Raw genomic sequence first — 25,869 nt, forward strand, 5'->3', positions numbered from 1 at the left:
CTCGTCGTGTTTGGAAGCTGTGCATGCTCTGAGTCGGGTTAGGGGGAGGTTGGGGGGGGCGGGGGACTCGCGTTTAACAGGTGTGACGGTGATCATGCAGGCCTCGCAGTTTGATGTCGTGTATCGAGGGGCAAAGGACATTGAGCAGGCCAAGCGGCACGATTTGAGTGCAAACAATGCGGCCATCAAGACCATCCTGGACCAAGGCGAGCGCGAGCCCATGCGCGTAGTGATCCAGCCGGGTGGGATTCGCGGCACTCACCCCGGCGGTCGCGTGCAATTTGAGGCCAATATCAATAATGTCCTCCTTGCTGGCAACCGGGCCAACTTCTTGTGAGTCCTCTGCGCGAGATCGTCCGTTCATGCATCGATCCCGAAATGAGAATGAGTATTTTTGAAGGCGAAAAAAGAACCCCAACCCGCCCCCACCTCACCCCCTATCGTGATGATTTGACGCGACGTTCTAGTGTCGTGCTGCTGCGCAACTCAGTGTCGGGCTCACGACAAGAAGGCTCACACACCGTCCACTTGCTGGAGGGTCAACACGCTGAGGTTTGCCAACGATTTTCGCCGTCTACGCCTTGCATCAACCCCATTTTGGTTCCGCCCCCCCTCGTTTCCACCCCCTCACGCCCCCACTTGTGACTCATCGCTGGACCACTCGTGCACTGCACAGGAAGCAACTGAAATGTGTGACCTGCTCAATAAGGTATGCCCTCGCCAATCTTCCCGCCCCTGCATGACCAAGGCATTTAGATTGGCTGACCCACACACGTGCGCTTGGGGGGGGATGGCATGCCTTAGTACTGCCGAGACTTTGTGAACAAGCTCAAAGGCAAGGAGTGCGCTATCCCCGGCCCATCGTAATTGGAGCACAGCTCCTCACTCACCCGTCAAACACTGCTTCCCCTTTGGCCTCTTGCAGGCCTGCGGCGCAATTCCAGCTCCTCGTCTGCCCCTTCTGAACCACAAGCTATTCCCATCGAGTACAAGGTTCCCACTCGGCTCGCCGAGCCACGCAAAGATGCCAAAGTACAAGGTAGCGTCTGCAGTGCTGCTTTTTTTTTTTCATCCCCCTAAGCATGGTTCGGTTTGAGGACTATGCTTCAACGTGTTGGCTCACACCAGTGACCTGCTTCTTTTTTTTTTTTTTTTTTTGCTGCACAGCAGCCACAACCGCCGAGCCGGATGAGTATGAAGCGGTACGGTGCTGAATCAAATGACCTAGACGCTCGGTTCCGCAGCTCGTGTCTTACTCGTTATCCAAACCCTGCGCTTCAACGACCGTAGCAAGCGTTTACAGCGTACGAATACACGCCCCCGGTATACAACGGAGTAAGTCACGGAATCTTGCACCCAGGGTGAGCCGCATGTGGCTGCACATGCTCATTGCATCATTTGATTGTTGTTTGTGTTGCTTTTTGGGCAGCGGGTGAGCGTCTCGGCCCAAGGGCAGCTTTTTGCCGTTGAACGGGCCCGTCGACGACCTTCAGGTCAATACGGACCTCAACATCTGCCACCAAGCGACTGAGGTTTGATAGAGCGTCTTTCGCTTGCTCTTAAACAGACTGGCGCTGCTCGCTGCGCCCGAGATGGCTAACAAAGTTATAATAGACAATGTCATGATGTTGCAATGAAGCATGGTCTTGGGAAGGAAAAGAACGTGTCAATTTGTGCGGGCGCGCGTCCACGCCGCGGGCGGAGAAGCGCGCACCGCTGGATAAAACTAAATGGCTCACCGAAGCATGATGTCAAAGTCGTGCGACGCGAGGGGACAGCCCAGAAACGGGCAAACCCATCACAATCAAAACAGCAATGGCAGGCACAAGCACGGTAAATCGAAAACAGGCGGCAAGTCAAACGGAGAGATGGTGGAACAACAACTCAAGAGAAGCAGGGGACAGGACGACGGGACGGGTGATTGATTCACTTTGCCCGCCGCTTGGCATCTTCCTCTTGTAAACGGCGGCCCTCTTCCTCGAGTTTTTTGTAGTTCTAGAGTACCCAATCCAAAAGCGGCAAATGAACCAGAAAGCTGGAACGATACAGGCACCAACGGGAGAAAGCATGACGAGAGCGGCCGCACCTCTTTGAGGTTACGCATAAAGCTGTTGCCAAAGGTTGATGCGCGCTTGGAGTGCGTGTCCATCTATAGGACAGGGCGGGATACGTTGTGGGCAGGCGATGACATCAGGAAGGTGGAAGATGCAAACACTATGAAGCTTCTACATTCAACCAAACGGGATGTGGAGCTGCCTCATACCGTGGTCTTGAGCTGGGCCGCAAATTCGCTCTTCTCAAGCTCAGCCGCACGCTTGGATCCTACTCGTCACCACAATACAGAATGAGATGAAGCTGGAACACGAGGCATGTTGAGATGCGTGTCAGGGTGTTTTCTTGACGGGTTCTGGAGGTGAGCGGACCTTCTTCGCTCATTCGAGTCACATGTTTGTGGGTGGTCTGGGCAAAGCGCTGGAACCAGGGCGCCCGTGCAAGCTGCGCCGCGCCCAAAAAAAAAAGGTGGCGGGTGAGGTTGGCAAGGACGCCGGGGTCGTAATGACGGTGCGTGCGGTTCGGCTTGAGGTGGCAGACACGACACGAACCGATTTCGTGACGATTTCGTTGGCAAGCCACGAGGCCACGCGTTGAAACATGTTCGCCATGGCAGCAGGTGTAGAGGCCAAAAGACGAGCCAAAACTATGTGTACGCCCGCCCGTGGACCAAGGTACACGCGTCAAGTACCAGGATGAGCTGTCGACAAAGCCATCACTCAAGGGTCAATCCAGCATGTGAAAAAAACCGGCAGACAAGCCACGCGCCCGTCGTCAAAAACAAACACACCCCTGGCTCAAACCAACAAAGTCAAGACGGCAGAGAGAGAGAGAAAGAGAGGTGTGGGGGGGGGCAGGCAACAAGGCCGACGAGCCAAGCCAGAACGAAAGGGAAGCCGACCGGGCCGAGCAGCACACACAACGCCAGACACACGACACGCCACGACACGCCACGACACGACACGGGGCAGCCCCGGAACGGACCTCTACGGAGGAAGGATTAACATGTAAATTAATCAAACACGGGCGCTGTTTGCTGTGCAAGCAGCACGAAATGGCGCTGCGCAGGCCAGAGATGGGCAGTTGGTGGCGCTTCGGGTGAAGAGAGGGAGAAGATACGAGTTGAAAAGATAATGGCTACGACAAGGGGAATCAGAGACTGTGACTGAATCGGAAGTAGGAGGCAGGGGTGGACGTAGTCGACGGCAACTTCAAAGCGTGTGTGGTGTTCCTTTTCCTGCGAGCTCAGGATCTTCTAGTCTCCTCTCTCAGTCTCCCAGTCTCTCAGTCTCCCAGTCTCCCAGTGCTCCCAGTCTCCCAGTCTTTCAGTCTCTCTTCTTGTCTCTCAGATCCCGCTTGATGAGCGTCCCACAAATCCCATGAAATGCTTGAAAAAAAGTTCACTCTTCTCTCTCTCTCTCTTAATTCTGTTTCCTGTTGTGACATGTGTGGTAGTTGTGCTACTTTTGCTCTCTCTCTATTCCTCTGTGCCTTTGCTGTTTACATGTGTGTTTGGAATAGCTGCAGAGGGAGGAGATGAGAATGGAGCAGATGACGAAAGGCGTTTATTGCCTTTTACCTATTCCAGAACGGATATCAGAGAAAATTTGAAGAGAGAATCGGTTTGAATCAGATTGCACAAGAAGCTCCCACAAAAACACACGTACCTTTCTCTTTCAATTCACTCTCTCATTTTTTCTCTCTCATTTTCTCTCTCTCTCTCTCTCCGCGACGTCATGTTCTGCGACATCATGTGGCTGGTCTCTGCGGTAGCGCTGGTCGTGGTCGTCTTCGGGACGGCCACGACGGCGCAACAGCCGCAGGAGCCTGTCAGCATTAGCTGGCTCCCGCTTCCACCCACGGCTCCGTCGACCGAGCCCGGGGCGTGTAGCTCAGCGGTGAACCCGAGGTACACGGGCTGCCTCACGCCTGGCCGTGGGGATGGACTGCACATGCGCAGTTTCACCTGGGATGGCAACCATGTCTTAGTTGGCGTCACCATGGCTGGCTCCCCTGCTCCCCCAAGCCCGGGCAGCAATCTTGACGGTCCCCAGCTCATCCTCATCAAGACGGACGGCACGACCTTTAGCAACGGGGATGCGTGGAAGTGCTTGACCTGCGGTGTGCCGTCCTCTAACCGAGTTGGGGCTGACCTGATTGACGACGCTTGCACCCCCAACGCCACGCACATTTACGCCATCCAGTCGCCGTTCCCTGCCTATCCGGCCGGCGGTTTGATGCGTGAGTTGCGGCTGCACCCTGACAACGTGCACCTTGGCTGGAGTCAGCTGTTGCTGGCCGACCAAGAAGTGATGGAATACAGCGTGTTTGGGCGACTCACCTTTGACGCGGCGGCCGTGCCACCGGTCTACAAGGTCAGTCACGTCAACTTCTTGCTCAGCCCCAATCCACACCACTTGGGCCGGATGATCAGCATCAAAAGCACGCCCAACGGATCCGTGCCCGGCGAGTTGAGTTTTGGCCCAGCTTTTGGCGTCATTGGCGAGCTGCGTGGGTTCACGAGTGACGGTGGCGAGGCCTTGGGCATTGGCACCTTTGACTCTTTCAACTATGACATTTTCGCCACCAACCTGCACGACGGCACCTCCCGCCGGCTCACGGTGGACCCAGCATACACTGACCCGGTCGTGATGTCACCCGATGACTCGTCCTTTGTCATCATGGACGGGCGCGTCAACGACCGCACGGGCCTGCCCGGTGGGTTTCCTCAAGGCGAGGACGGCCGCATGTACTTTGCCAGTGCCGCACCCGGCGTGCCTCCCCTGATTGACCTCGCCATTTCCAGTGCCGCGTCCAACCTGTACAACCTCCAATACGGGTCACCCGGTCCCACCAACCCTCGGGTGGAGCCGACGGACTTGACGGGCGGCCGGCGCTACTTCCAGCCGTACATCTTGAACCTCACCGGCGACGGTCCGTCCACTTCTTTGCACGACGGCCAGCAGCTCAATGCCGGTGCTGACGCCACGCCTGGCAGTGGCAGCTTCAGCGACCCGTTGTGGAACGGAGGCGCAGACGCTGCTTGGTCTCCAGACGGTACGGCCATTGCGTTCTACCAACTGCTGGTGGCGCCGCCGGCATGCAACGACAGTGACGCCAGGCTGCCGCCTTGCCCAACGTCGCGCGAGCCTGGCGGCAGATTCACGAGGGTCATGCTGGCCAAGTTGACGTCCCGCACTCCCAAGTTGCCGCCTCCGCAGCCTGCGCCAGTTAGTGACATCATTCCGTGGGGCACGCCCTGGAAGCAGGGTGACCCCTTTCCCGCACCTCTCAACGTGCCATCGGGGTCGTACGTGCTTCGCGGTGAATCCGGCTCGGCCACAGTAGAGCTTGAGGCTCAGTCATCTGCTTTTGGGGGCAACCGCATAACGGCCGTCAACGTGACCTACCACCACTTCAGCGCTGACGGCATCAACTTTGTGGACGGCGCCGAGAGGGCTGTTTGCGGCAGCAACCCGACCAGTTTTGCCTGGCACGAGAACTTGACGCTCTCCGGAAAACATACCGGCTCGAGAACCACGAGCCCCAACGGCTTTGTGGTCACGAGCCCGGGGCTTTCTCAGCCGCCCTTGATCACCGGCACGCTGACCACCACGCTCGACGGCCTGACGTTCACTTCGCCCGAACAGTAAGGATTATTGGAGTGCAAGCATCGATCACCTGCACGTAACTCCTTGAAAGATTGCATAACTGCACTCGACAATGCGCGCGTGCCGCTGCCCGTCGAGGAACCCCTCTCGTACACTCTGTGGATATGTTTAGCTACCGGATGATAGGTACGGTCCCGCTGACCGTGTTTCTTTAAGATATTTCCCTTCCTGTTTCTGTCGTTCTCTCCAGTGAGAGAAGTGCAATTGAACCGCTTCACTGGTCAGCTCAAATCGTCTCTCAATAAGGATCATCAAGCAAGTGAGAAAAGTTGGTGCAGTTGGAGACAGAGAAAAGCTGACACAGGCACGACTGTGTCCCACGCATGTTGTGGTGGTGCGTCTGCAACAAAATAATATTCTTCTTCACTGCAACAAGTGCATTTTCCAATTTTTTTATTCCCATCTGACATTTGACCCCCCTCGGACGATGCACGACCAAAATTCTCCATGTCAGAAGGACTGTCTACGTCCACTCCTCAGAAAGCCCAATCCCATCTGAATTGGGTGCCACAGGCACCATTTGCTTTAGCGGCTCGAGGCCTCACTCACTCACTTAATCACTCACGCACGCACGTACGCACGCACGTACGCACGCACGCGCTCGCGCAAGCTGGAAGATGCAGAGAAATGGGCGGACGGACATCAATACCAATTGACCCTTCCCTCCCACCTCTCACCTCCCACCCAAAGTACTCAAAAGCTGGACGAGGCTTGGTTGACCAGTGCCAACAGCTCCATGAGCATCCCAGGCGTGACGACTATTCCATGCTGCCACAGCTTGGGAAGCATTGAGACGGAAACGTCAACGTTTGGATATTTCAACTAAAAACAAACAAGTCGAGCCAGTTGGAGGAAGAGCCTCGACGATCCAAGCGCCGATCCGCCATCCTCAAGCCGCTTCGACGCTCGCGCGCACGGGAACGCACGTGTCCCTGAATGAATACGAAAAGGTTACCGGCCAGTACGCCAGGCCCCGATGACCACGCTCGAGCAGCATGCCATAGTCCCTAATTCCGACGCAAAAAGGTTGCCCGCAATGCACTGCCCAGCAGCGCTCATAGCACAATCTTCTCCTTGATCTTGGACATGGGAATCGAGCAAGCTCAGTCGTACGCGCTTGGTGCCATGCCCTGTCTAAGCCTTGGCAGGCCGCTTGCTGCGCTTGGGTGATGGAGACGGGGTGTCTTGCGCCGTATCCTCGGCTGTCTGCTCATCCATGACCTTGGCCTCACAGTGCTTCGACTTGCTAGCAGCGTTGGATCCCCGTTTACCCGAGCTGTGAACGGGTAGCGCAGGCGAATCTGTGTACGAACAGCGGAGCCGGAGGTGTCATGCAACGTGAACTGTTGAGCGGTATCCGTTACCCTGCCTACATCTCACATGAAACCCGAACCGACCGCAAACCCCAACACGTAGCAGGCAGCCACATACCATGGTGGGGTGCGTCGAAAGCCGTGGACACCCTCGATGTCGTGCGCGAGTCACTGGCCGAACCCCTACGCGCCGCAAAACCGAGTCGTCCAGAACCAAGAGCAATGAGAGACTACCTTGCCGGTGGGCATCAAGATTCACGAGTGCAAAACACGCGCACGCAAGCGCACCTGGACGAGTTCCGATCAGACTCCTGAGCCAGCAGGCGCTGAGACGGACTACGAGGGGTTTGAACTGCAGGCGCATGCTCCAGCCCCATCAGCTTCCGACATGCCTCGAGGGGCTGCTGCAGGGACATGAGACGCTCAAGCATGGCCTCATAGGCAGCATGCTCCTTCTTCTTCTCTTTGCGATAGTAAGCAGAATTCAGTCTACATGCGTGCAACAAGCAAGATGAGATGATGAACGAGTTGGCAACTTGCAACAGCCGTCATCAATGAACCAGCTGACACCACAGTGAAAGCGTGCAGCCTGAACAGCACAGCCCGGAATGAACCACACAGCCAACGCGCAATTAGACAGAACAAGCGGAGAACATCATGTCAGGACAGGAATCAGCTGGAATTAATCCCCCCTTGACCCATCACAAGACATAATTTTCTGACAATTTATGGCCAATTTCATTTGGTTTTCACAAGTGTGGTCGCGTCAGCAATTTGCAAATCAAGGCTAACATCAATCACAAAAATCAAAACAGGGCGGCCGAGCAGCCCTGCCGGAATATATGCGGGCATCCCCACAACATGATCCCAACCAATGGTCAAACGAGAAGCAAATACGAATATCAACAGGCACAGCACGACATTCCACGCCAGCGCAAAACCAGTCGCACTTGCACTTGCACGCAACACTACACCCAACCCAAAGAGGCGACCCAAGTTGTGTAACCCCAAGCCCTTCCCACCCTAGAGTTGGTCCATCATCTGTTGAAGGAGCCGAATGCGCGACGACCAACACCCCTTACCTGTTGCGCTCTCGCGACACCGCTTGCTTTTGCCGCGGAGGAAGTGAGTCAAAGTTCTCCGGCAAAAACTCTTTGGAGGTCTGCAGGGCTGGCCGTGTGTAGGGTGCTGAGTAAGGCGCGCTGAGCCACGCATGGTCCGCCTATGACAGTGCGCGAAGGAACCCGTGGTTGGCAAAAAACCATAAAGCACCACGCAGGTCATCAACAACAGCCATGAGACCCAACAGCACGCAATATCTACGGGAACGCGCATGTGAGGCAAACCTTGCTGAGATCATTCAACAACTTTTTCAGCTGCTGCGCGCGATCAAGGTCGGCGTCCGTAGCCCCTTCGTGCTTCGGAGTCACGTTGCTGGCCTCCTAAGCAACAGACAAACATAGCACGTAGCACAAGGCGTCGTCAGTAGTCATGGGATATGCCTTGCGACCATGTGGTCCTTGGGGTTGAGACTGTGAAAGCAGATGGACGCACTAAAGCCCGAGCGTAAGTGTGGGACAAGTCCTCAAACAATTGGCGAGTGCTCTGTTTCATGTCACTGAGCTCCTTCTTCTTCATCTGACGATATTGGATACTCTTGAGACGATTCCGCTCAAAACGCATCTTTCGGTCAGTCACATCTGAGCACGAAATCGATGCGAGCATGAGACCATTGAAACTTGACGCAGAGACATGAACTGATGCCCGAGCTGCCCATGCAGCGATGCAAGCTCAGCATGAAGGTTGTAGTTGAGCTCCAGCCCAACAACCGGCAAGACGGCACAGCGCAAGGTGCTGAGGCTTGATGTGATTTACCTCCTTCTAAACGAGCCCCGCCGTTGGCATCAATGCTCTGTTCTTGCGAGGCTTGGCTTGTTGAGGGAACGGCAAGGCTCGCCAGGCTGGGCTGACGCTGTCCACCCATTGACTCAAAAGAGGTGGCCATGGGCCCATTCGCCATGCTTCTGGTCGGGTTCATCATTGCGGTTGAACTCAAATTGGCCATGTACGCCATCATGGCTGGCGACTGCAGCATCTCATGTGACATCATGGCCATAAAGGGGTTGAACCCAGGTATGCTATTTTCAGTTTGAAGAAGCAGATTTCATTGACGATGAACAAAGCGTGTGAAATGATGTGACCCAGTCTTGGTACGTCGCCCAGAAACGCTCAAAAAGATTTTTGTGCCCAACGCTGGGAAAGTGAAAGCAAGAATGGTTCAGTGGCCCAGGCCGTCACTGGTACGTACAACGGCATTTGCCCCTGTGCTTGCGGCGCGAAAAAAGGCGTCGGCATCTGCATCTGCACGTGACAAAGGAACGGGAGTCTTGATGAGATGCAAAGAAGAGCATGCCGAGCACGCAGCAACTGCAAAATTTGCAGGGTATGTAATTTTGAACTGCTAGCTTGCATACCCACTGACCATCGGCTGGTACATGTACGGGGTGGCATTGACGCTGCCCATCGACCCAGCTTGGCCCGCCCCAACAGAATTGGGACCCAAACTTGCAAGAGAGACGCCCAACGCCATGGAGGGACCGAACGAAGAAGTAGTGCTGACAGGCAAGGGCGTGCCATTACTAGAGTTCGGTGGCAAAGCCATGGCGTTGACGTTTGATTCCCTTTGACTCGAGCTGAGCACGGGAGGCAGAGCCAGCGCTGAACTTGACTGATCCGTGGAGCGGGGTCAGGTGGTTGTTGAGACCGGGAATGTGTGAAATACCTCACGCGCACGAACCAGCATCCCACATTGTCGTGGTATGGGTACTGTGCGTGGCACTAGGCCTACCGTGCAAGCCAGCTTCAAGGCGTGCTCGGGCTATGAACAACAGACCGGAGACTGAGCCACGCCAATATCAGCCGCAGGCCCTCTGACTCGGCTATTACAATCCCGTTCTTTGAAGCAAGCGCAAGCACCGTTGCTGCTGCGGAGCGCAAGCCAAGGCTTTCGAGGCTCCGGTGGAGATACACTTGCTGCAATGGTGCCCGGCAGGTGGGTACCAGACAGCGTTTAACGTGTAGATGTTGTTAAAGAACTGACGAATCGTGCCTGGAGAGCATCCAGGTTGAGGGTCAGGCCCAATGGTTGGGCCCGTACTGGTGCAAACTAACGAGGAAGCAAACAGTTGAGAAAATGAGCATAAATGAGTGCATCGCGGGTTTGGGGGGAAGAAAGGGGGCGCTCCAAAGAGCAGCTCTTTCGTGCAACTGGGCTGACAAGTAGGACTGGATGATGCATTGTGTAGGTGGACAAAAGGAAAAGGGGCGAAGCAGTTGGGTCGACGCACACCATAAGGCAGGGATGAGAAAGCAAGCAAGCGAAGGCAGAGGACTGCACAGAACGAAGAAGTGCTGTATTAGGTCTGAGGTACGCGAAACTGATGCCGTTGCAACGGGACGAGCGAATGTGGGAATGTGCGCACATGCGAGGATGGTTGGGGCCAGTGTGGTGTACCAATAAGAGCCGGAATCAAGGAGTAAAGAGCGGTAGAGTCAAGCAATACTGCCGAGGACAACGCCACTCGGAATTGACAGACGACAGCCAAGCCCTAAACCAAGACTGGATGCCTGAACCACAGTGGATCGTCGGCACCATCCTGTCTCTTGTGCTAATTCGTTGTGATTGGTCGAACGAGTGTGGGAAGCACAGCTGTACATACACGAATCAGCTTCACATTCGCAGGATGATCATGGGTAAAAGACAGAAAAGTTCAAAGCTCGCTGCCGTCAAGCACCTGCAAACAGACAATGGGACAGGCAACAAAACCGCTTTGATAGTGAGACCAATTGTACGGGTGCGCATGTCTGATAGCTGAATGACCCTGTTTTCTTTCTTTGGTTGTCCACTGGGCACACACACGCGCACACGCTCGCTCGCTCGTCGTCTCTCCACACTGGGTAGTGGGGCAGGACACTTGGAGGTACGCATAGCGGCAGCCAGCAGAGGAAGGCAACGAAGGAAGAAGGAAGGAAGGAAAAGGAAACGAGTCACTGGGTGTGGGGAAGAAATCACAAATCTACTCGGGACGTACGAGGTTGGGGGCGTCAGATGGGGGGACGGCGGTTGCGAATGGGTTGGCCTGAAATGGGCCAAAGAAGCTTGAAAGCCTTGCGGAAAGGGCTCGTCGCAAGTGCGTCTACGGGGAGCGTCGAATGTGGGTGTGCACACATTGACGTGAGATACGGGGCGGCCCATCAGATCGCGGAGGGGCAAACGGGCGCCAGTGAGGTCTAGGTTTGGGTTGTATGCAATGAGTGAGTGGTGGTGGAAACAGAGGGAGGAAGTGTTGACGTGGTGACCATGTCAGTTGGCGAAATGGGCACCACGGCCAGGGGAACATCGGTTGATTGGAGTGTGTGCGATCGAGTCATGAGCCATGGTGACCGAGCGAGCTTGACTTGGAAGGTGGGTCAGTGAGGATGCAAAAAGCAGGAGTGAAAAGCGGCCGTGCTGTGACGAGCCAGCCCTCGATGTGTAGCAGCGGGAGGGATCAAGGCACGGATCGGACTCGAACACAACAAAGACAAGACAAACCCCCCCCCCCCAAAAGAAAACGCGATCGAGATGGAGTAGTGGGGGGTCAGAAGCCCAACGCCCTTGTTTCGAAAGCAGCCAGTGACGCCAACGAACGCATCCGCATCAACGCCCCAGCCACAACGACAACGTGTAGCCGCCCATTTGCACCCAAGCTGGGCCACTGAAGCTGGTCACCACCCCACGACCAACGATGATGGTTTCCGACTAACTGACGAATTAACTTGAATCCACAAGAGAAGCAAGCAAGGAAATACGCAAAGAGGTGAAGTGAAGGAAAAAAGAAAAAAAAGAAAAAAAAAAGAAAAAGAAAAAAAATGATGAAGGGGATGGGGTGTTTGAATGACCGTTGGGGTTGCCGTCTTGTCTCTTTGACACACACACACACACACACGCACACACACGCACGCACACACACACACACACACACACACAGAGAGAGACAGACAGAGATAGAGAGATGGAGGAGAAGGGTTGAGCCAACGTTCTTGAGCCGAGCCGAGTCGAGTCGAGCCAAGGAGCTTGGGTTTGAGGATGGTTTTGCAGTGTGACTTGATGATGGATGCGTGCTTGTGTGCGTGGAACCAAGCTGGGGTGGGCGGGGGCCCATGCAACGGATGGTGAAGCCATGACACCACGAGATGCTGATGGCATACGGAGAAGAGATGGGAGCATATGTTGGGGCAGCAGCTCTTTGGCACATACACTGTGTCAGAAAGCGCGCGCGCGGATGAACATGTGTCGCATGTGTGCCCGCGCCTGAGTGCGAGTGTATGTGTGTGAGAGTGTGAGAGAGGGAGAGAGGGACAGAGGGAGAGAAGAAAAGAACAAAAAGGGCCGAAGCGCGAGCGAGCGGCGAGTGTTGGTGCTCGTGGTGCTAACCACCCGTCCCGTCGAGAAGGGCAATCAGGCCAGTTGAACGTGTCTCTTGGTGGGCCTTGTTTCAAAAGTGGTGCCGGTACTGTCGAATGGATTTGGGCCGGTGATGCTCACGCCTCAGTACGCACCGTCCGATGCCACGAGCTGAAGTGACGCGCGAGTGGGGCACAACAGCAGCAGAAGAAGAAGAAGAAGAAAAAAAAAACTGTCGTCCAAGACAGAGAGCACGCGCGCACCACAAAGCGCGAGAGAGAAGAGCGAGGTGTCACAGCCTTGGGGTACAAGGGGTGACGAAATAATGCTCTCTCTCTAAATCTCTCTAAATCTCGTCTTCGTCTGTTTGTTTCTCTCCCTCTCTCTTCGCTCTCTCTCTCTATCTCTCTCTCTCTCTCAATGTCTCTGTTCTCTCTCTGTCTCTCTCTCTGTCTCTTCTCTCTCTCTATCTCTCTCTCTGTGTCTCTCTCTCTCACTCCCCGCGCTCTCCCTCTCTCTCTCTCTCTCACTCACTCCCCGCGCTCTCCCTCTTTCTCTCTCTTTCTCTCTCTTTCTCTCTCTCTCTCTCTCTCTCTCTCTCTCTCTCTCTCTCTCTCTCTCTCTCTCTCTCTCTCTCTCTCTCTCTCTCTCTCTCTCTCTCTCTCTCTCTCTCTCTCTCTCTCTCTCTCTCTCTCTCTCTCTCTCTCTCTCTCTCTCTCTCTCTCTCTCCCCGCGCTCTCCCTCTCTCTCTCTCTCTCTCGCTGAACGGCAGCGTCCCTTTTGTGGGACGCAAGCAACTTGCTAAGTGCGCAGAAGTAATGGGTCAGACGGGCCTTGAAAGGTGATGACGTTGACATAGCGTGGTACAGAATGTGGGTCATTGGGAAATTTTGTGGGAATCGTTCCTGATGGTGGGGACTTTGGGTCATAAAGCAACGATCAAGTCGACAGCTTTCTCTCCTTATTCTTTCCCTTTGTTCATCCCCTAAGCCATCAAGTGCTAACGACACGGGGGTGCGTCCGAAAAAGTGTTCAATTTGCGCATGTCACTGTGCATCAGGACCTGCGTGGAGGTGGGTGGACAGGTCGAAAAAAAGGGGGCTGACGCAGCGCATGCTCGCCATCGTCTGCTTCATCATCCACGAAAATGACAACATTTACTTGCTCAAAGCCAAAGGCCAAAGTGAAGAGATCATACGCCTACCAACGCTAACCATTGCATTTGCTGCAAAATATTCCTGTCAATACCTTCCCAACCAAACCAACTTACCAAACAAACACTTGGGGCTGCAAGAAAATCGTTGGTGTGGAGTATTTCATCATGATTCTGGTATGACGTCAGGACTTTCTTGCCTCAAGGTTCATCTTGGTAGGTTGAAGTGATGGATTGGATATCGTGATCGCCGCGATCCACGTGCTTCGTGTCACTAACATCAGCAAAATCAGCAAAACGCCTCGGCCAAACATCAGCGCCAACCGCCACACCAAACTGCTTTGTCCTTTCGCCTGTCTCATCCCACAAACCCTCTTTTTTTTGTTTCTCTTGTATTCCATGACAAACAAACCAAACTCCTTATAAACCTCCTCCACCAGGCCATCACGTACGATGCTGACCCAGTCCTTTTCAGCGCCAAACCCAACGTCCCACAACCAGCGGTCGCACATGCCTCACAACCCTTTCAACACAAAAAAAAGCGAACAACAAAAGTCATACACGCGAACATACTTGCATAGGACACCAGTCCAAGGCCAGGGACATCTCTGCATTCGTTTCATCCTTCATCCTTCTTCTTCGGCAGACGCATTCGAACAGTTGGACCCAGTCTGTTCAACCCTGACCCTCGGCCACAAGCTTGGCCCAATCGCGTGCACAGCGTGGTCATGTATTCGAATGTGGCGCTTCATTCCTCTCTCCTCTGCCTCACTCCTCTCCCTCTCCTTGTCTGCCTCCCGAACTCTCACACTCTCTTCCTCTCTCTTCCTCTCTCTCTTTTTCTCTTTCTCTCTCTCTCTTTTTCTCTTTCTCTCTCTCTCTCTCTCTCTCTCTTTCTCTCTTTCTCTCTTGCTCTCTTGCTCTCTCTCTGTGGCTTTCTTTTCAGCCATCCATAACATGCAACCACGACGAGTGGCCTCGAGCGCGTCGTTGGCTCGCACCTCCCATGCGGTTTCCACGGATAAAACAATTGACATCCGCATGTCAATTGACATGTGAAGAAGAAACAACTGTCATGTTTACCTTGTTCTTCTTCTTCTTCTTCGTGCCACGGATCACAACTCGACCAAGCGCATCGTGACTGCACAGAGGCGATTTTAAGAACCCTTCTCGGAAGTAACAATGTCCTCATCAATTTATTTGACGTCCTCTACGCTACATGCCTACCATATTTGCAAACACCTCTCGAATCTAATTTAAATATTTATTTCAAACTACCCCTCGAACCTGAATAGATGGTTACTTGCATGCATGCAGCCGTGTCTGAGCAGCTTCTGTTCATTTTTCTTTTCAACTTTTTTTTTTGATGAGCCAGAGCACATCAAAACGACCCCCTCGCTCCGCAGCTTGGGCCCCTAGAGCTTCACATGTCAGTCCAGCTCGGGCTGGCTTGATACCTCACTCTTTTTCATACGTTAATCAAGGCCACCGAGAGGAATCCGACCACCGCGGACGGGTCCGCACGCGTTCGCAGCCATGGCCCAACGATCGTCTGCATTTTCGCCTCACGGGCCTCTGCAGCAGAGTTTTGACGCTGGCATCGCCATCACCCCGAGCACCAACTTGACCGGCACCACCAACACCAACACCATCGGCACCACATCTGACATCCCCGCTGTCGCATCCGAAGCCGCCCATATGCCACCATCCCAGCCCGAACCGCCCGCCAAGCGTGCCACAGCCACCATTCGACCCCAGTCGCAGAGCTCAGCAAGTCCGAGTGCAGCAAGTCCGAGCGCAGCTCGAATGCGCGTATCCCACGTACAGCCCACGCGCGCTGCGGCGCCAACGGCTTCTCGGATACAAGCCGGAGACGGCATCTCCAGAAAACGCCGCATCTGCCACGTCTGCCTCGATGGGGTCAGCAAGGCCAAAGCATACCTCATATGCATATCATGCAACCTTGTTGTCAGTGGCGCCTGCTCTGCTTATCGTTGCTCGTCCCTTGCCAACCATCGTTTGCTTGCCTGCCGTCGCTCACGGCGCTGCTCTGGGCACTTCAAAACAGGTTCATCGACAATGTTACATGCTCCAGGATTGCACCTTGGCTCCTTCGAGCACTCCTGACTCGCACTCCCGCTCGGAATCTTCAACTCAAGCTAGGATCCCCGCAGACTCTACCACGCCATGGTTATGCGATCCCTGTGCCATGGAAGCCCCCGACGCCGTCTGTTGCATGTGCCCTGCCCCGGGTGGCGCGCTCAAATTGGTATATTCTCCGGCCTTGACTGTGCACCTCTGGCAGTGCCTTTGTTCATGCGTAGTTGTCGACTTCCGACTACTCGGCGCGACTCCGTCATCTTTGCCCAGCGTCTGTGCCTCACCCGCCCTCTCACTTGGCGACAGACTTCCTGCCCTGGATTCTTTGCCCACATTGTGTGTGCCCATGCCTGTCCAAGTGTCAGCATCAGTCCCACCCCAAACCCAGTTCTGCTCTTGGCCCGAGTCCCCGTCAATACATGGACTCTCAAGGTTGGCTCAAGCCCTCCTCTCTCTTCCTCTCTTCCTGTCTCTCTCTCTTCCCTTCTCTCTTCCCCTCTCCCTCTCTTCCTCTCCTCCTTTTTCCCCCTGTTTTCCAAACCCCAGGCGCCCACTTTTCAGCTCATGTCAGCCTTCTCCTTTCCGTCTTCGCGTTGGTTTCAAAAAGACATGCAGCTTTTGCGTACGCACCACTACTGTCACCCCAATCGGGGTGACCGTGCAGTGCGCTGACCCTGGTTGTACCACCAGGGCTCATGCCTCGTGTGCCCAACGGTTTGTTGACGGTATGGCTTTGGTGCGCCCCGCCGAGCTAGCTTCCGTATTGCTCACCGTTGTTCCAACCGACCCCTGCTCTCCCTTCATGCGACTCCTTCGTCTAGCTCCGGCCACATATCCTGGACTCCCCCCGGCTTGGGTCAGCCAGGGAGGCCCGAGTTTCGCTGTTCCCGCCATGCCGAACTGGCCACCGTCACCCGCCGTGTATGTCCAGTGCAGACCGCAACCATGACCGTCGACGTTCATCAAACTTTGCCCTCACCCAATTTTTTTATTTTTTGTTTATTTTCTTGTTTTGTCTGTGTGTGTGTGTTATAGCGCAATAGTTATAAGCTGGTGGTTGTTCAAATGAACTCCTCTAATCACCAGAATTCTGTCGACTTTGACCTGCTTCGTGTATGCCTCTCGCCCAACCCCCAAAACTCACTTGCCCATGGAGATGGCTCTCCATCAGTCTGGCTCACGTAAGCCTCTTACTTTACGCCGACTATCACCGCCTCCGCGGCACACCTGTAGTCTCGACGTGAGCAGGCTCAACAGCAATGGACTGCCTTTCGCATGTGGGCGCTTGAATCAGGTGTGCTCTTGCTTAGAGCCTGCCTTAGCTATGGAGAGGGTGGCGGGGTATCATTCATCATCAAATCCTCGCACCTCCCCCTTTGCTTGATAGGTCATGATTTGGGTGCCGATGTGGCTTTTCAAAGCGCACTCGTGGCCCGACAGCAGCAACAAGTTCAGGTATAGGCCTCTGCTTCCATGATGCCACCCGGCACGGGTCCTTGCGCTCAGCTTACCCATCCCTGTAGCGTTAAACGCTGGGCCCTCAGGGTGGGGCCTTGTCGACTCATTGGTCTGTGACTGGGTGATAAAAATTTCTAGCGTGCGTGGAGCTGGCAGCACGATCACCTCGGTCGACCGGCCCTCTCCAATGCTTTTCTGGATGACTTTGGGCAGCTCGAGACTCGCGAGTACCAGTACGTTCACCACTCAGTTCTTTCCGCGCGCTGCAACGGGGGTTTGCCATAAGCCCGTTTGCTGATTCAAGACGGTGCTTCCAGACTGGACGTCGCAGTGAAGCAGCGACAGGCCCAACGTGACCAGCTACAGCGATGCGTTGGTTTGCTCGAGACCGCCATTGAGATGGAACAGTCAGCCAGTCTGAGCGTTTCTGCGAATCAGCAGAAGATTGGGGCCGCCATCGAGTAAGCTTCCACCGCATGGCTGCTGAAGAGCTGTACCATTCTCGGCCCTCACCTTCCTCTTTGGACGTGATGAACATGCAATTTTACCCCATCCACAGTGCACTCAGATCGCTATTTGCCATGGCCCACCGTGAGCTACCACGCTTCGAGCCCCAAGATTTGGCACAAACGTCCCATTCTGCGGCCAATCCTCCAACCGCATCTACGAGCACTGACCCTGCGCATGCGGAGCCACGAACCATGCTCAACCGCCCTGTCGAGGTGTGTTGCAGGTTCTCCCTCGCCATTTAGATGATCGAAAAAGGCTCATGTTGTTCTGTGATTGCCACACGTGCATGATGGCAAAGGTTCGCGGCCTGCATGGCGGGGCCAGTCCGCTCAATGGCGTCTATCTCCCCATCGTTGCAACGCTGCTGGGTCACACTTGAGTAGATGCTGTCTACCTGTATCAAGACGTTCAAGGCATGACCTGGAATATTGGCCCGACCGTCTTTGGCGATGGTTAGATTCCTAGAAGCTATTTCGGCGAGACGAGATTTGTTCAAACCCACCCCGTTTTTCTCCCATGCTAATGTGGCTTGGCTCTGTTCCTGGACATAGACGTATTTGCATACCAAGTCAACGATACTGAAGCACCATGGCTCTCGCGGCAACCATGGCATGTGCACGTGAAAAGCGCTTTTGTAGCCCATTTCTCGGTACGTTCGTCCAAAGTCCCTGAAGCTACCCACCCCATATCTTTCCGGCTGATTCACGAAAGCGCCCCCTTTGCTTGCACATGGGCTGCTCAATACCAGATGCGCGTTGTCCCTCGGGCCAGCATTGCCGTCGGTGTCGAGCTGCAGTAGCCGATCTGTCTTTCTGATCCATCATACCAGCCCACATTTTTGTCAACAGTAAATTGCATAAAAGACCCTCTGCTGCGCCGCAGCCCACTGGATCGTCCGCGGAAACTTGAAGAAATGAGAACAAACTGCCCCCGCCCAAAAAAAATACAAAAGATATATGGCTCTCACGCCAAAGAGAGAGAAAGGCATGGCATGTCATGCCCGGTCATATCAGCGGTTTTGCTCATGAATCCAGAGCAAAAAAAAAAAGCTCCCGTCATTCGGCCAGGGAACGTGCAAAGACGGCGTCGCGTTGCTGCTGCTCGAGTGCTGCCATCTCCTTTTGCTGATGGTGAAGTTCAGCTACGGAAATGGTCGCCTTCGGGTAAGGTGTTTGAGCCACTTGTGCGGCAGCGCGAGCCTCTTCGAGCTCCTGCAGCTCCCGGGCCAATGCCTCATCCGAAACTGAAATATCAAAGCCGAATTGCTCTTTCTCATCCTCAAGATTTGATTCGGCGTCTGTTGTCGCTGCCGAGTTGGTGAGGTCGGCTTCGGTGGGTGCTGCCGGCTCAAAGCTACCGGCGCTATCTTCAATCTTGAGCGACTCTTGAATGTGGCGGGCAGCAGCTTCAGCCTCTTGCTCGCGCAACAGTGCGGCCTGAAGTCCCAGCATTGGGCATGAGGCCAGGCATTGGTGCACAGGCACTGCATTGCACGAGTCTTGATGAGCGCAGAGCACGCACCTGACGCTCCTCTTCTTGCAAACGTTCAACAAATTCGGCATCCTGCCGAGCAATTTCCTCTTGCTGCCCATGGAGCGGGGTTTAAGGACAAGATTAGCCTCTGCAAGAGACTGTATACAGCAGACTCGCAGCCCGTGCCAACCAAAACTCAAACCTGGAGGCGATACTGCTCGGCCAACTCCTCCTCGGTCAACACGACTTTGCGTACATGCCGGGCATCGATGCGGCCAATATGCCGAGCACTCTGGTTGAAATTCTTCTTCTCCCGCCCTGCCCATGTAGGCGGGCGCGCATACAGACAATTGGCGAGCGATGAGGCCAGCCTGTCCATCAATAAGAAACACATGATACAACGCCCCCCGGCTGACACCCCCACGTACAATAGTGCTCATGGAGTTGATGCGCGAGGCCTTCGTCCGACTTTTCCAGAAAGTGACGCCGCCCTGCACACACACACACAAACAATGGCCACGCGGCCCAAAGCGCCAAGCACAGATAAGTCCCACCACGCGCAACCCACCACTGCAACCCCCTTGAAAAGCCGCTGGCACCAGCGGCGGCGACAGCGGCAACTCCTCGTCCTGCTCACTTTGATCGTAGTCATCAATGCCCACAACCTCGGGCCGACCCGAAGCCATCTTATTGGTTGCTCAAATTTTTGGGAAAAAAAAAAATTTGAGAGAGAGGAAGACACATTTGATCAAATTAGAGGGGGTTCTTGATGATTCTCTCTCTAAATCTCTCCTCTCTCTAAATCTCTCTAAATCTCTTCTCTCTTTCTCAAACTCTCTCAAACTCTTCAAACTCTCTCTCAAACTCTCAAACTCTCAAACTTCAAACTCTCTGTGTTGTTACATGTGGTAGTTGTACTTTTCCTCTCTCTCTCTCTCTCTCTCTCTCTCTCTCTCTCTCTCTCTCTCTCTCTCTCTCTCTCTCTCTCTCTCTCTCTCTCTCTCTCGCTCTCTCTCTGTTTCTGCCTGACCATTCATCACTCCCTCTCTCTCTCTCTCTCTCTTTTCTTGTTGTTGTTGGCTGATCATGTCGCAGCAGCAGCAGAGCGGCGGTGCAGGAGCGCCGATGGTGCTGCCGGTGCCCACTGGAAGTGGGGCGCCGAGCAGTTCGGCCAGTCGGAAGAAGACGACTACGCGTAAGAGCAAAGGCACTGCGAAAGGTATGTGACACTGCACAGTCAATCATGAATGGCATCACCCCGCTGCCATCATCTTGCCGTGCTTGTCACGTCTGTGCCAACTTGCTGCATGCCTGTGCCGCGCCGGATGGCAGACAAGAAGAAGCGAACCACCAAAGCTAGCAAGGCTCCAAAGGAAAATCTTAGGGTACACTCCGCCCTTGGCGAGCCTGCCGCATTTGCCATGTCAGCTCGTCGCCGATTGTCTCATATCTGCCTGCTGCGATGACCGCCACCCCAGCTCGTCATCCGACGCCTGCCACCCAAGCTCCCGGAAGAAATCATGATGCGACTGCTTGCTCCTTACCAGCAATTCTTTTCCAATTTCTACTTTGTTGTCGGAGACCCCACGTGAGTCTGCCTCTCTGACTCGCCGAGGGCTTGGCCAATGCTTTTCCCGTTTCTTCATCCATCCCCACTTCCCCACGTAGTCTGGAAAAGAATTGCTTTGCACGCGCTTACGTCAAGTTCAACAACCGTGACGCCATGCTCCACTTTGCCCGAGGCTTTGACGGCCATCTGTTCAAAGGCCAGGATGGTCAGTCCCTGCGCTTACCCCCATTCTCTCGTTTTGGTTTTTGGTTTGCGTTTTTATTTCTGATGAAAAACTGTTTATTCACCATCGCCCCATTCCTGGCAGGGTCGGAACACCGTGCACGGGTGGAATGTGCTCCATTTGCCGACGTGCCACCAAAGAAAGCACCCGACCCCCTTCAGGGCACAATTGAGGATGGTGCGGTCCGCCGCGCAAGAGCAAGCGCCCCACACGCATACATTGTTGGAACAAGAACCTCACATCTCCCCCCCTTTCTCAATGCAATGACCAGATCCGGACTACAAGCGCTTTCTAGAGGAACGTGACGCCAAGCCCGAAGCCTTGCCGAGCGCTGAAGAATGGCTCAAGGAGCATGAAGCCCAACTTGCTGGTCAGTAGCGAAATGCTTGGGATCTGCGGCCCACCAATCGTGAATGGCCGGCTCGGCTCATTCCGTCCCATGCCCACAGAATTGGCAGACCCTGCCGATGCCACCCCGCTGCAGGCATTTGTGGGCTTAAAATTAGAAGAAAAGGCCAAGGTGTGTTTCTGGCAGCCCGAACCCCGTCGCCGCGCACCGCGAGGCACCACCCGCCTGCCCATTGCACAAATCTGATACGGCTAGCCTCGTCTGCTGCACATGATCGCTCTAGGCTAAACGCGCTGAACGGCGCTCAAAGGCCAAGGCCAAGGTAGGTGCCAGGCCTCTAGCACAGCCCTATGGTGTGCGACTCGAAGCAACCTGATGCGCATTGCTTTTTGCCCCATTTGACAACACACCCTTCAGGACAAGGTGAAGGCCAGCAAGGCCAGTGCCAACACGCACCACGATAAAGAGACCAAAAAGAAGATGTGGACCACCACCGACAAGGCCCAGGTCTCATTCGCAGAGCGCGTCAGCGCATCGAAAAAGGCCGCTGCGGAGCAGGCCAAAACAAAAGCAAAAGGCAACAGCTCTCACTCTGGCAGCGGCTCAAAAAAGAGCAACGTGTCGCTACCCCCGCCAACCCCCACGCCGACCAAGATCCTGACAAAACCTAGCAGCGCTCGCAATGCCTCAGCCTCGGATAAAAGCAAAAGCAAGCAAGAAGGGCCTTCGGCGCCCGCGTCCAACACGCCTGGCCAGCTCGTTTTACCGGCTCCGACAGCACAAGCTCCCACCCAGTCAAGCCGACCTGCTGCAGGAGCGGGAGCCAACAACAAGCGCGACGAAGCATCAACAGACAAATCAAGAGGTCGCCGGCAAAAGCGACCAGATCGCGCCACTTACAAGCCACCTTCTGAACGACACGCTGCGAGGCTAGCGGCTGAAGGTGCGGGTGACGCTGCCCCCAAAGCGCCAGGTGGTCGCGGCAGCGGCAGTGGTGGCCGAGGTTTGTTCGTCGTGCGCTGAGTGAGCTGCCTGGGGCTGCAACCCCCAACACTTGACTCTTACACCCCCTCTGTGCTGCTTGACATCCTAGGCGGTGGCCGTCGTGGTGGACGAAGCCGGGTATGTGACCGCACATTGGTATCTATCCCCTTTCCTGCACCTAACCCCCAACGCACTCGGGATATTCAGTGCCTCACCTGCGGTCTCCGGAATTGTGGCTTCCCGCAGGGGAGCGCTGCTTGAGCTGGAAGGGCATTCAACCCTCCGCTCTGACTGTCATGCGGGTTGTGCCTATGTGGAAGGGTATCCTATGGCAAGCTCATGGCGCAGCGACCTTCCTATGCCTTTGATGCCTTTGAAGTGGGTTTGACAAGCGCTGGAGCATGCATTCTATAGCTTGAAACGTTGCCCCCACGCTGGCTGGTCCTGCAGGGCGCACACATTTGCATCCTGGCTCGCCATGCAAGCCACTCCATGCAATCATCGCATCTTGTTGGCTCACCACCCCCGTGCTGAACAACGCCTGCGTTGCACACACCAGATGCCGTGCACCTGCCTCATGTTGACTGGTTGTACCAAGACAATCAGGTTAGGATACAGATGTGAGGTCCATGGTGTTTCGTGACCATGATGCGTTTGGTGCTCCCATATTTTTTGGGGGGGTGGGGGGCCATGCCAAGCCATGGCGCTTTGATAGTTGACGCATACAATGCCATTTCAATTCGGGCGGACTGAATTGTTGCTTCTTGCCAACAACCATACCCACAAACACCGTCCATCACCGAGACATCCATGGAGAAGACACAGCACGCTGCCAAGCAGTCAGCATTAAAACTTAAGCTCAGCTTGTGGCTACAGCGCGAGCCGCCAGCCAATCGGCATGGTTGTGACCAATTTCCTCCACAAGACCGTTGACCTGTGACCCCGTTCGACGGCAAGGTGAGCCACATGCCAAGATGTAAGGATAGCGAGGGCATGGCACATAAAAAGTGGCGACGTACATGAGCACAGAGAGCAGCAATGGCCGCATCCCAATCCTGCACCAAGTGTTCCGCGTCTGCAAAAGTGACTCGACCTTCCAACTGATTGATTTGACCCTAAAGTTGAATCAACCACGCCGGGGCCAAAAGTGGAGGGCAGATACGTACGATATGAAGCAAGAGTTCAGGGCCATGGCAGAGTTAAATCAGGTTTCAAGCAACGACATACGCTGAGCCGTCCATCGGCAATCATTTGAGCCACTGTATGCTCTGCCTGAGAGAGCCGCCAGCGGCGAGGAGGTGAGAAACAGGCAAGTGCACATGACAGCAGGAAAGATGGCAAGGGTAATCTCAAGAACACGAAAAGTATTAAGCTACCTGCTCCGTGGACACGTTGACGAGGCGACCCAGTTCTTCGAGGGTAATGTTATCGTAGACGCGGGTGGCAGACAGCATGTTATGTTCAACCACCGCCTTTTCCAGCACCGTGGAGCCTGGTTGCATTCATCGGACAAGCCACCATAATCGTGAGGATGAACAGCAACCCAGCCCAGACGGCCAGCAGTGTCATTGGTCAGGCCTGAAAGCCTGAAACGCACCATCAGCAGTGCGCGCCTTGTGGTGTTCTGCCAGACCCGCTGCAAACTTGGCCAGGTCCTCGCTCCGCACGATGCGCTGAAGGTGCCTGAAAATGCAAGGCGCAGACATGAGATGCGACGAGACGATGACGGTGACAATGCACGGCCCATGCGAGTTGGACTGACATGGCTTCAAGTGTGTGAAATTGAGGAAGAGCATGTGTGCGCTCGTCCTTGAAAAGGGTGGCAAGCAGTCGAGATCGGCGCGGGCCAGCCGGGGCCAACACTGCGCAGGTCACGGCTTGGGACAAGGCTGCTTGGCGGGCCTCCTCGTCGGGAATGGTATAAGAAAGGTCCAAATAGCGCTGAGATGCTTGGAGGTACTGTGTTGGCATGAAGCAAAACACAAAGATTGGTGAACAGCTAACCGCGCGGGTCGTGGATGCCTACGAGATTGGCCCGGTGTGCAGCACAGATGCATGCAAAACCTACCTTGCGCTTGGCGTCGTTGACACGTGCGGCTTGCACCTGGGGACCATCAAAGATGCGAGTAGGCAAGAAAAAGACATGAACCAGGCGACAGTCGAAGGAAAAGGGCAGACGCGGCAGTCTAGAGCCAAGACCATCGAGCACGCGATGCAGACGCAGGGTACTGTGGCGCGGGTTCTCACCTTGAACTTGAACTGCAGCTCTGTATTGTTGACTTCGTGGGCAATCATGGATGCGCGGCTGACATAGGTCTCGGCCATGCCAGCATCTTCCTCCTCCAAGTAAAGGGCCCCGATGCGCAAGTAAATGTGAAATTTGTACTCTGTCTCCACGTGACTGTGAAGAGCACCGAGGCACCGCGAAGCGATTTTCAAAGTTAAAAAGAGGCAACGGAGGCAGATTTGTTGGATTGTGGGGCACCAAGCCGGCTCACCGATGGCTTGATTCCAGGGGGATGGCTGCCAGGACGCGCGCTGCGTCCACCCAGGCTTCGCGGCTCTCAAGGATATCAGCCAATACTTCACGAGCGCGGCAAGTCTAAAACAATGCGCGTGTTGAATTCGACACCACTGTCAATGTAAACCACGTCGCCTTTGCGGTGCACAAAAAGGGCATCGTGTGGGTAAGCCGCATACCACGTCTTCAAAGGCCACTGAGCGCGTTTCGGACGCCTGGAGATAGTGAGCAAGAACTTTTTCAACCTCCTACAGGCGTAGCAGTGAGATTTGAGAAAAGCCTGGTTGGGACCGGGATATGCTAGGTGACAGGGCCACACCGGAATGTCTCGATGTGCTTGGACAGAAGACCTGAGCCCATTGATCATGGCATCCAGAGCTTGTTTGGCAGGCATGAGAAGAGTTGATTCATCCAGCACTGAGGTCAACGGTTGGTTTCCAAAAAAAAAAAGAAGAATGGATCAAAAAATCAATAAATGGAGAAGCGTGAGGATGAAAGGGTACACGGGGCAAATGGAGGGAACTTGGACAGGGAAACAAGGATACGCTGGGGGGGGTTCAGACGGCAGGCGTACGCTTGGAAGTCAGGCTGGTTAGCGCTCCAACATTTGAAGCGGGAGCAGCAGAAAGGCGCACAGCCTCGTCCCTGCCAGAATTGCAGCCCATTCAATCGCCGCCCATCCTGCAACGTGAGGGGATTGGCGACCCCAATGGCTGAACATCAATCAGGCCGCGTCACGCACCGCAATGCATCTTGGCCCGACGACGCCATTGGATCGGTTACAAGCCGATACGCCTGGCGATCCTCTTGTACGCCAAGCCGCTCCCTCCAAACACCAACCTGGTACCCCCTCGGACCAAGGTCAGCACGCACGCGCACCTACGCACGCTCTCTATCTCCCTCACTTTCTATATCCCTCCCTCTATCGCTCTCCGTCCAGAGCGCCAGAGCGTCAGTGCGTGTTGGAGCTCGCGTCAAGCCACTGCCACTGNCCTCTCTCTCTCTTTCTCTCTCTCTCTCTCTCTCTCTCTCTCTCTTTCAAAAAA

The 25,869-nt window shown here is 54.8% G+C and overlaps 10 protein-coding genes across 10 annotated transcripts; 6 read left to right on the forward strand and 4 right to left on the reverse strand.

Annotated features, from left to right (window-relative positions):
- Positions 1 to 94: 94 nt before the first annotated feature.
- MONBRDRAFT_28853 (uncharacterized protein) lies at positions 95 to 1,531 on the forward strand (the record flags this gene model as incomplete). The annotated part of the gene is made up of 8 exons (XM_001749246.1): positions 95 to 333; positions 468 to 552; positions 677 to 709; positions 805 to 863; positions 945 to 1,039; positions 1,168 to 1,202; positions 1,291 to 1,335; positions 1,430 to 1,531. 8 exons carry the CDS (start codon positions 95 to 97, stop codon positions 1,529 to 1,531), a joined length of 693 nt encoding a protein of 230 aa, XP_001749298.1.
- A 122-nt stretch (positions 1,532 to 1,653) lies between these two features.
- MONBRDRAFT_34061 (uncharacterized protein) lies at positions 1,654 to 3,047 on the reverse strand. The gene is made up of 5 exons (XM_001749316.1): positions 2,604 to 3,047; positions 2,424 to 2,496; positions 2,264 to 2,322; positions 2,087 to 2,149; positions 1,654 to 1,995 (listed from the first exon to the last, which is right to left on the reverse strand). Exons 1-5 carry the CDS (start codon positions 2,661 to 2,663, stop codon positions 1,927 to 1,929), a joined length of 324 nt encoding a protein of 107 aa, XP_001749368.1. The 5' UTR covers positions 2,664 to 3,047; the 3' UTR covers positions 1,654 to 1,926.
- A 730-nt stretch (positions 3,048 to 3,777) lies between these two features.
- MONBRDRAFT_34062 (uncharacterized protein) lies at positions 3,778 to 5,705 on the forward strand (the record flags this gene model as incomplete). The annotated part of the gene is made up of 1 exon (XM_001749247.1): positions 3,778 to 5,705. Exon 1 carries the CDS (start codon positions 3,789 to 3,791, stop codon positions 5,703 to 5,705), a length of 1,917 nt encoding a protein of 638 aa, XP_001749299.1. The 5' UTR covers positions 3,778 to 3,788.
- An 821-nt stretch (positions 5,706 to 6,526) lies between these two features.
- Positions 6,527 to 9,698, reverse strand: MONBRDRAFT_34063 (uncharacterized protein; the record flags this gene model as incomplete). Its single annotated transcript, XM_001749317.1, has 9 exons — positions 6,527 to 7,024; positions 7,155 to 7,219; positions 7,325 to 7,525; positions 8,119 to 8,258; positions 8,383 to 8,478; positions 8,591 to 8,736; positions 8,912 to 9,174; positions 9,345 to 9,397; positions 9,519 to 9,698. 9 exons carry the CDS (start codon positions 9,696 to 9,698, stop codon positions 6,858 to 6,860), a joined length of 1,311 nt encoding a protein of 436 aa, XP_001749369.1. The 3' UTR covers positions 6,527 to 6,857.
- A 3,204-nt stretch (positions 9,699 to 12,902) lies between these two features.
- On the forward strand, positions 12,903 to 13,247 carry MONBRDRAFT_28857 (uncharacterized protein; the record flags this gene model as incomplete). The annotated part of the gene is made up of 1 exon (XM_001749248.1): positions 12,903 to 13,247. One exon carries the CDS (start codon positions 12,903 to 12,905, stop codon positions 13,245 to 13,247), a length of 345 nt encoding a protein of 114 aa, XP_001749300.1.
- Positions 13,248 to 14,373: 1,126 nt separating this feature from the next.
- On the forward strand, positions 14,374 to 14,694 carry MONBRDRAFT_28858 (uncharacterized protein; the record flags this gene model as incomplete). Its single annotated transcript, XM_001749249.1, has 1 exon — positions 14,374 to 14,694. One exon carries the CDS (start codon positions 14,374 to 14,376, stop codon positions 14,692 to 14,694), a length of 321 nt encoding a protein of 106 aa, XP_001749301.1.
- Positions 14,695 to 15,171: 477 nt separating this feature from the next.
- MONBRDRAFT_11478 (uncharacterized protein) lies at positions 15,172 to 15,762 on the forward strand (the record flags this gene model as incomplete). Its single annotated transcript, XM_001749250.1, has 1 exon — positions 15,172 to 15,762. One exon carries the CDS (start codon positions 15,172 to 15,174, stop codon positions 15,760 to 15,762), a length of 591 nt encoding a protein of 196 aa, XP_001749302.1.
- A 2,781-nt stretch (positions 15,763 to 18,543) lies between these two features.
- MONBRDRAFT_38658 (uncharacterized protein) lies at positions 18,544 to 19,862 on the reverse strand (the record flags this gene model as incomplete). Its single annotated transcript, XM_001749318.1, has 4 exons — positions 18,544 to 19,139; positions 19,225 to 19,287; positions 19,379 to 19,494; positions 19,745 to 19,862. The coding sequence occupies 4 exons, from the start codon at positions 19,860 to 19,862 to the stop codon at positions 18,759 to 18,761; spliced, it is 678 nt and encodes a 225-aa protein (XP_001749370.1). The 3' UTR covers positions 18,544 to 18,758.
- A 639-nt stretch (positions 19,863 to 20,501) lies between these two features.
- MONBRDRAFT_38659 (uncharacterized protein) lies at positions 20,502 to 23,034 on the forward strand (the record flags this gene model as incomplete). Its single annotated transcript, XM_001749251.1, has 10 exons — positions 20,502 to 20,561; positions 20,655 to 20,764; positions 20,845 to 20,951; positions 21,054 to 21,146; positions 21,241 to 21,339; positions 21,419 to 21,489; positions 21,602 to 21,640; positions 21,736 to 22,321; positions 22,412 to 22,440; positions 22,549 to 23,034. 10 exons carry the CDS (start codon positions 20,502 to 20,504, stop codon positions 22,561 to 22,563), a joined length of 1,209 nt encoding a protein of 402 aa, XP_001749303.1. The 3' UTR covers positions 22,564 to 23,034.
- MONBRDRAFT_38660 (uncharacterized protein) lies at positions 23,027 to 25,853 on the reverse strand. Its single transcript, XM_001749319.1, has 13 exons — positions 25,566 to 25,853; positions 25,398 to 25,468; positions 25,143 to 25,240; positions 25,003 to 25,071; positions 24,801 to 24,904; positions 24,550 to 24,703; positions 24,371 to 24,406; positions 24,065 to 24,261; positions 23,900 to 23,985; positions 23,679 to 23,794; positions 23,530 to 23,574; positions 23,322 to 23,417; positions 23,027 to 23,236 (listed from the first exon to the last, which is right to left on the reverse strand). Exons 1-13 carry the CDS (start codon positions 25,592 to 25,594, stop codon positions 23,162 to 23,164), a joined length of 1,176 nt encoding a protein of 391 aa, XP_001749371.1. The 5' UTR covers positions 25,595 to 25,853; the 3' UTR covers positions 23,027 to 23,161.
- Between the last annotated feature and the right edge of the window lie 16 nt (positions 25,854 to 25,869).

Source organism: Monosiga brevicollis, genomic scaffold (assembly GCF_000002865.3).
Source record: "Monosiga brevicollis MX1 MONBRscaffold_29 genomic scaffold, whole genome shotgun sequence".
NCBI lineage: Eukaryota > Choanoflagellata > Craspedida > Salpingoecidae > Monosiga > Monosiga brevicollis.

Coding starts and splice junctions, on each gene's coding strand:
- MONBRDRAFT_34061 (XM_001749316.1), bottom strand. CDS start 2,663: ATGGCGAACATGTTTCAACGCGTGGCCTCGTGGCTTGCCAACGAAATC. Junction 2,150..2,263: donor CGGCCCAGCTCAAGACCACG/GTATGAGGCAGC, acceptor CCTGTCCTATAG/ATGGACACGCACTCCAAGCG. Junction 1,996..2,086: donor TTATGCGTAACCTCAAAGAG/GTGCGGCCGCTC, acceptor TGGGTACTCTAG/AACTACAAAAAACTCGAGGA.
- MONBRDRAFT_38660 (XM_001749319.1), bottom strand. CDS start 25,594: ATGGCGTCGTCGGGCCAAGATGCATTGCG. Junction 23,575..23,678: donor TCAACGTGTCCACGGAGCAG/GTAGCTTAATAC, acceptor CGGCTCTCTCAG/GCAGAGCATACAGTGGCTCA. Junction 23,237..23,321: donor TTGCTGCTCTCTGTGCTCAT/GTACGTCGCCAC, acceptor ACGGGGTCACAG/GTCAACGGTCTTGTGGAGGA.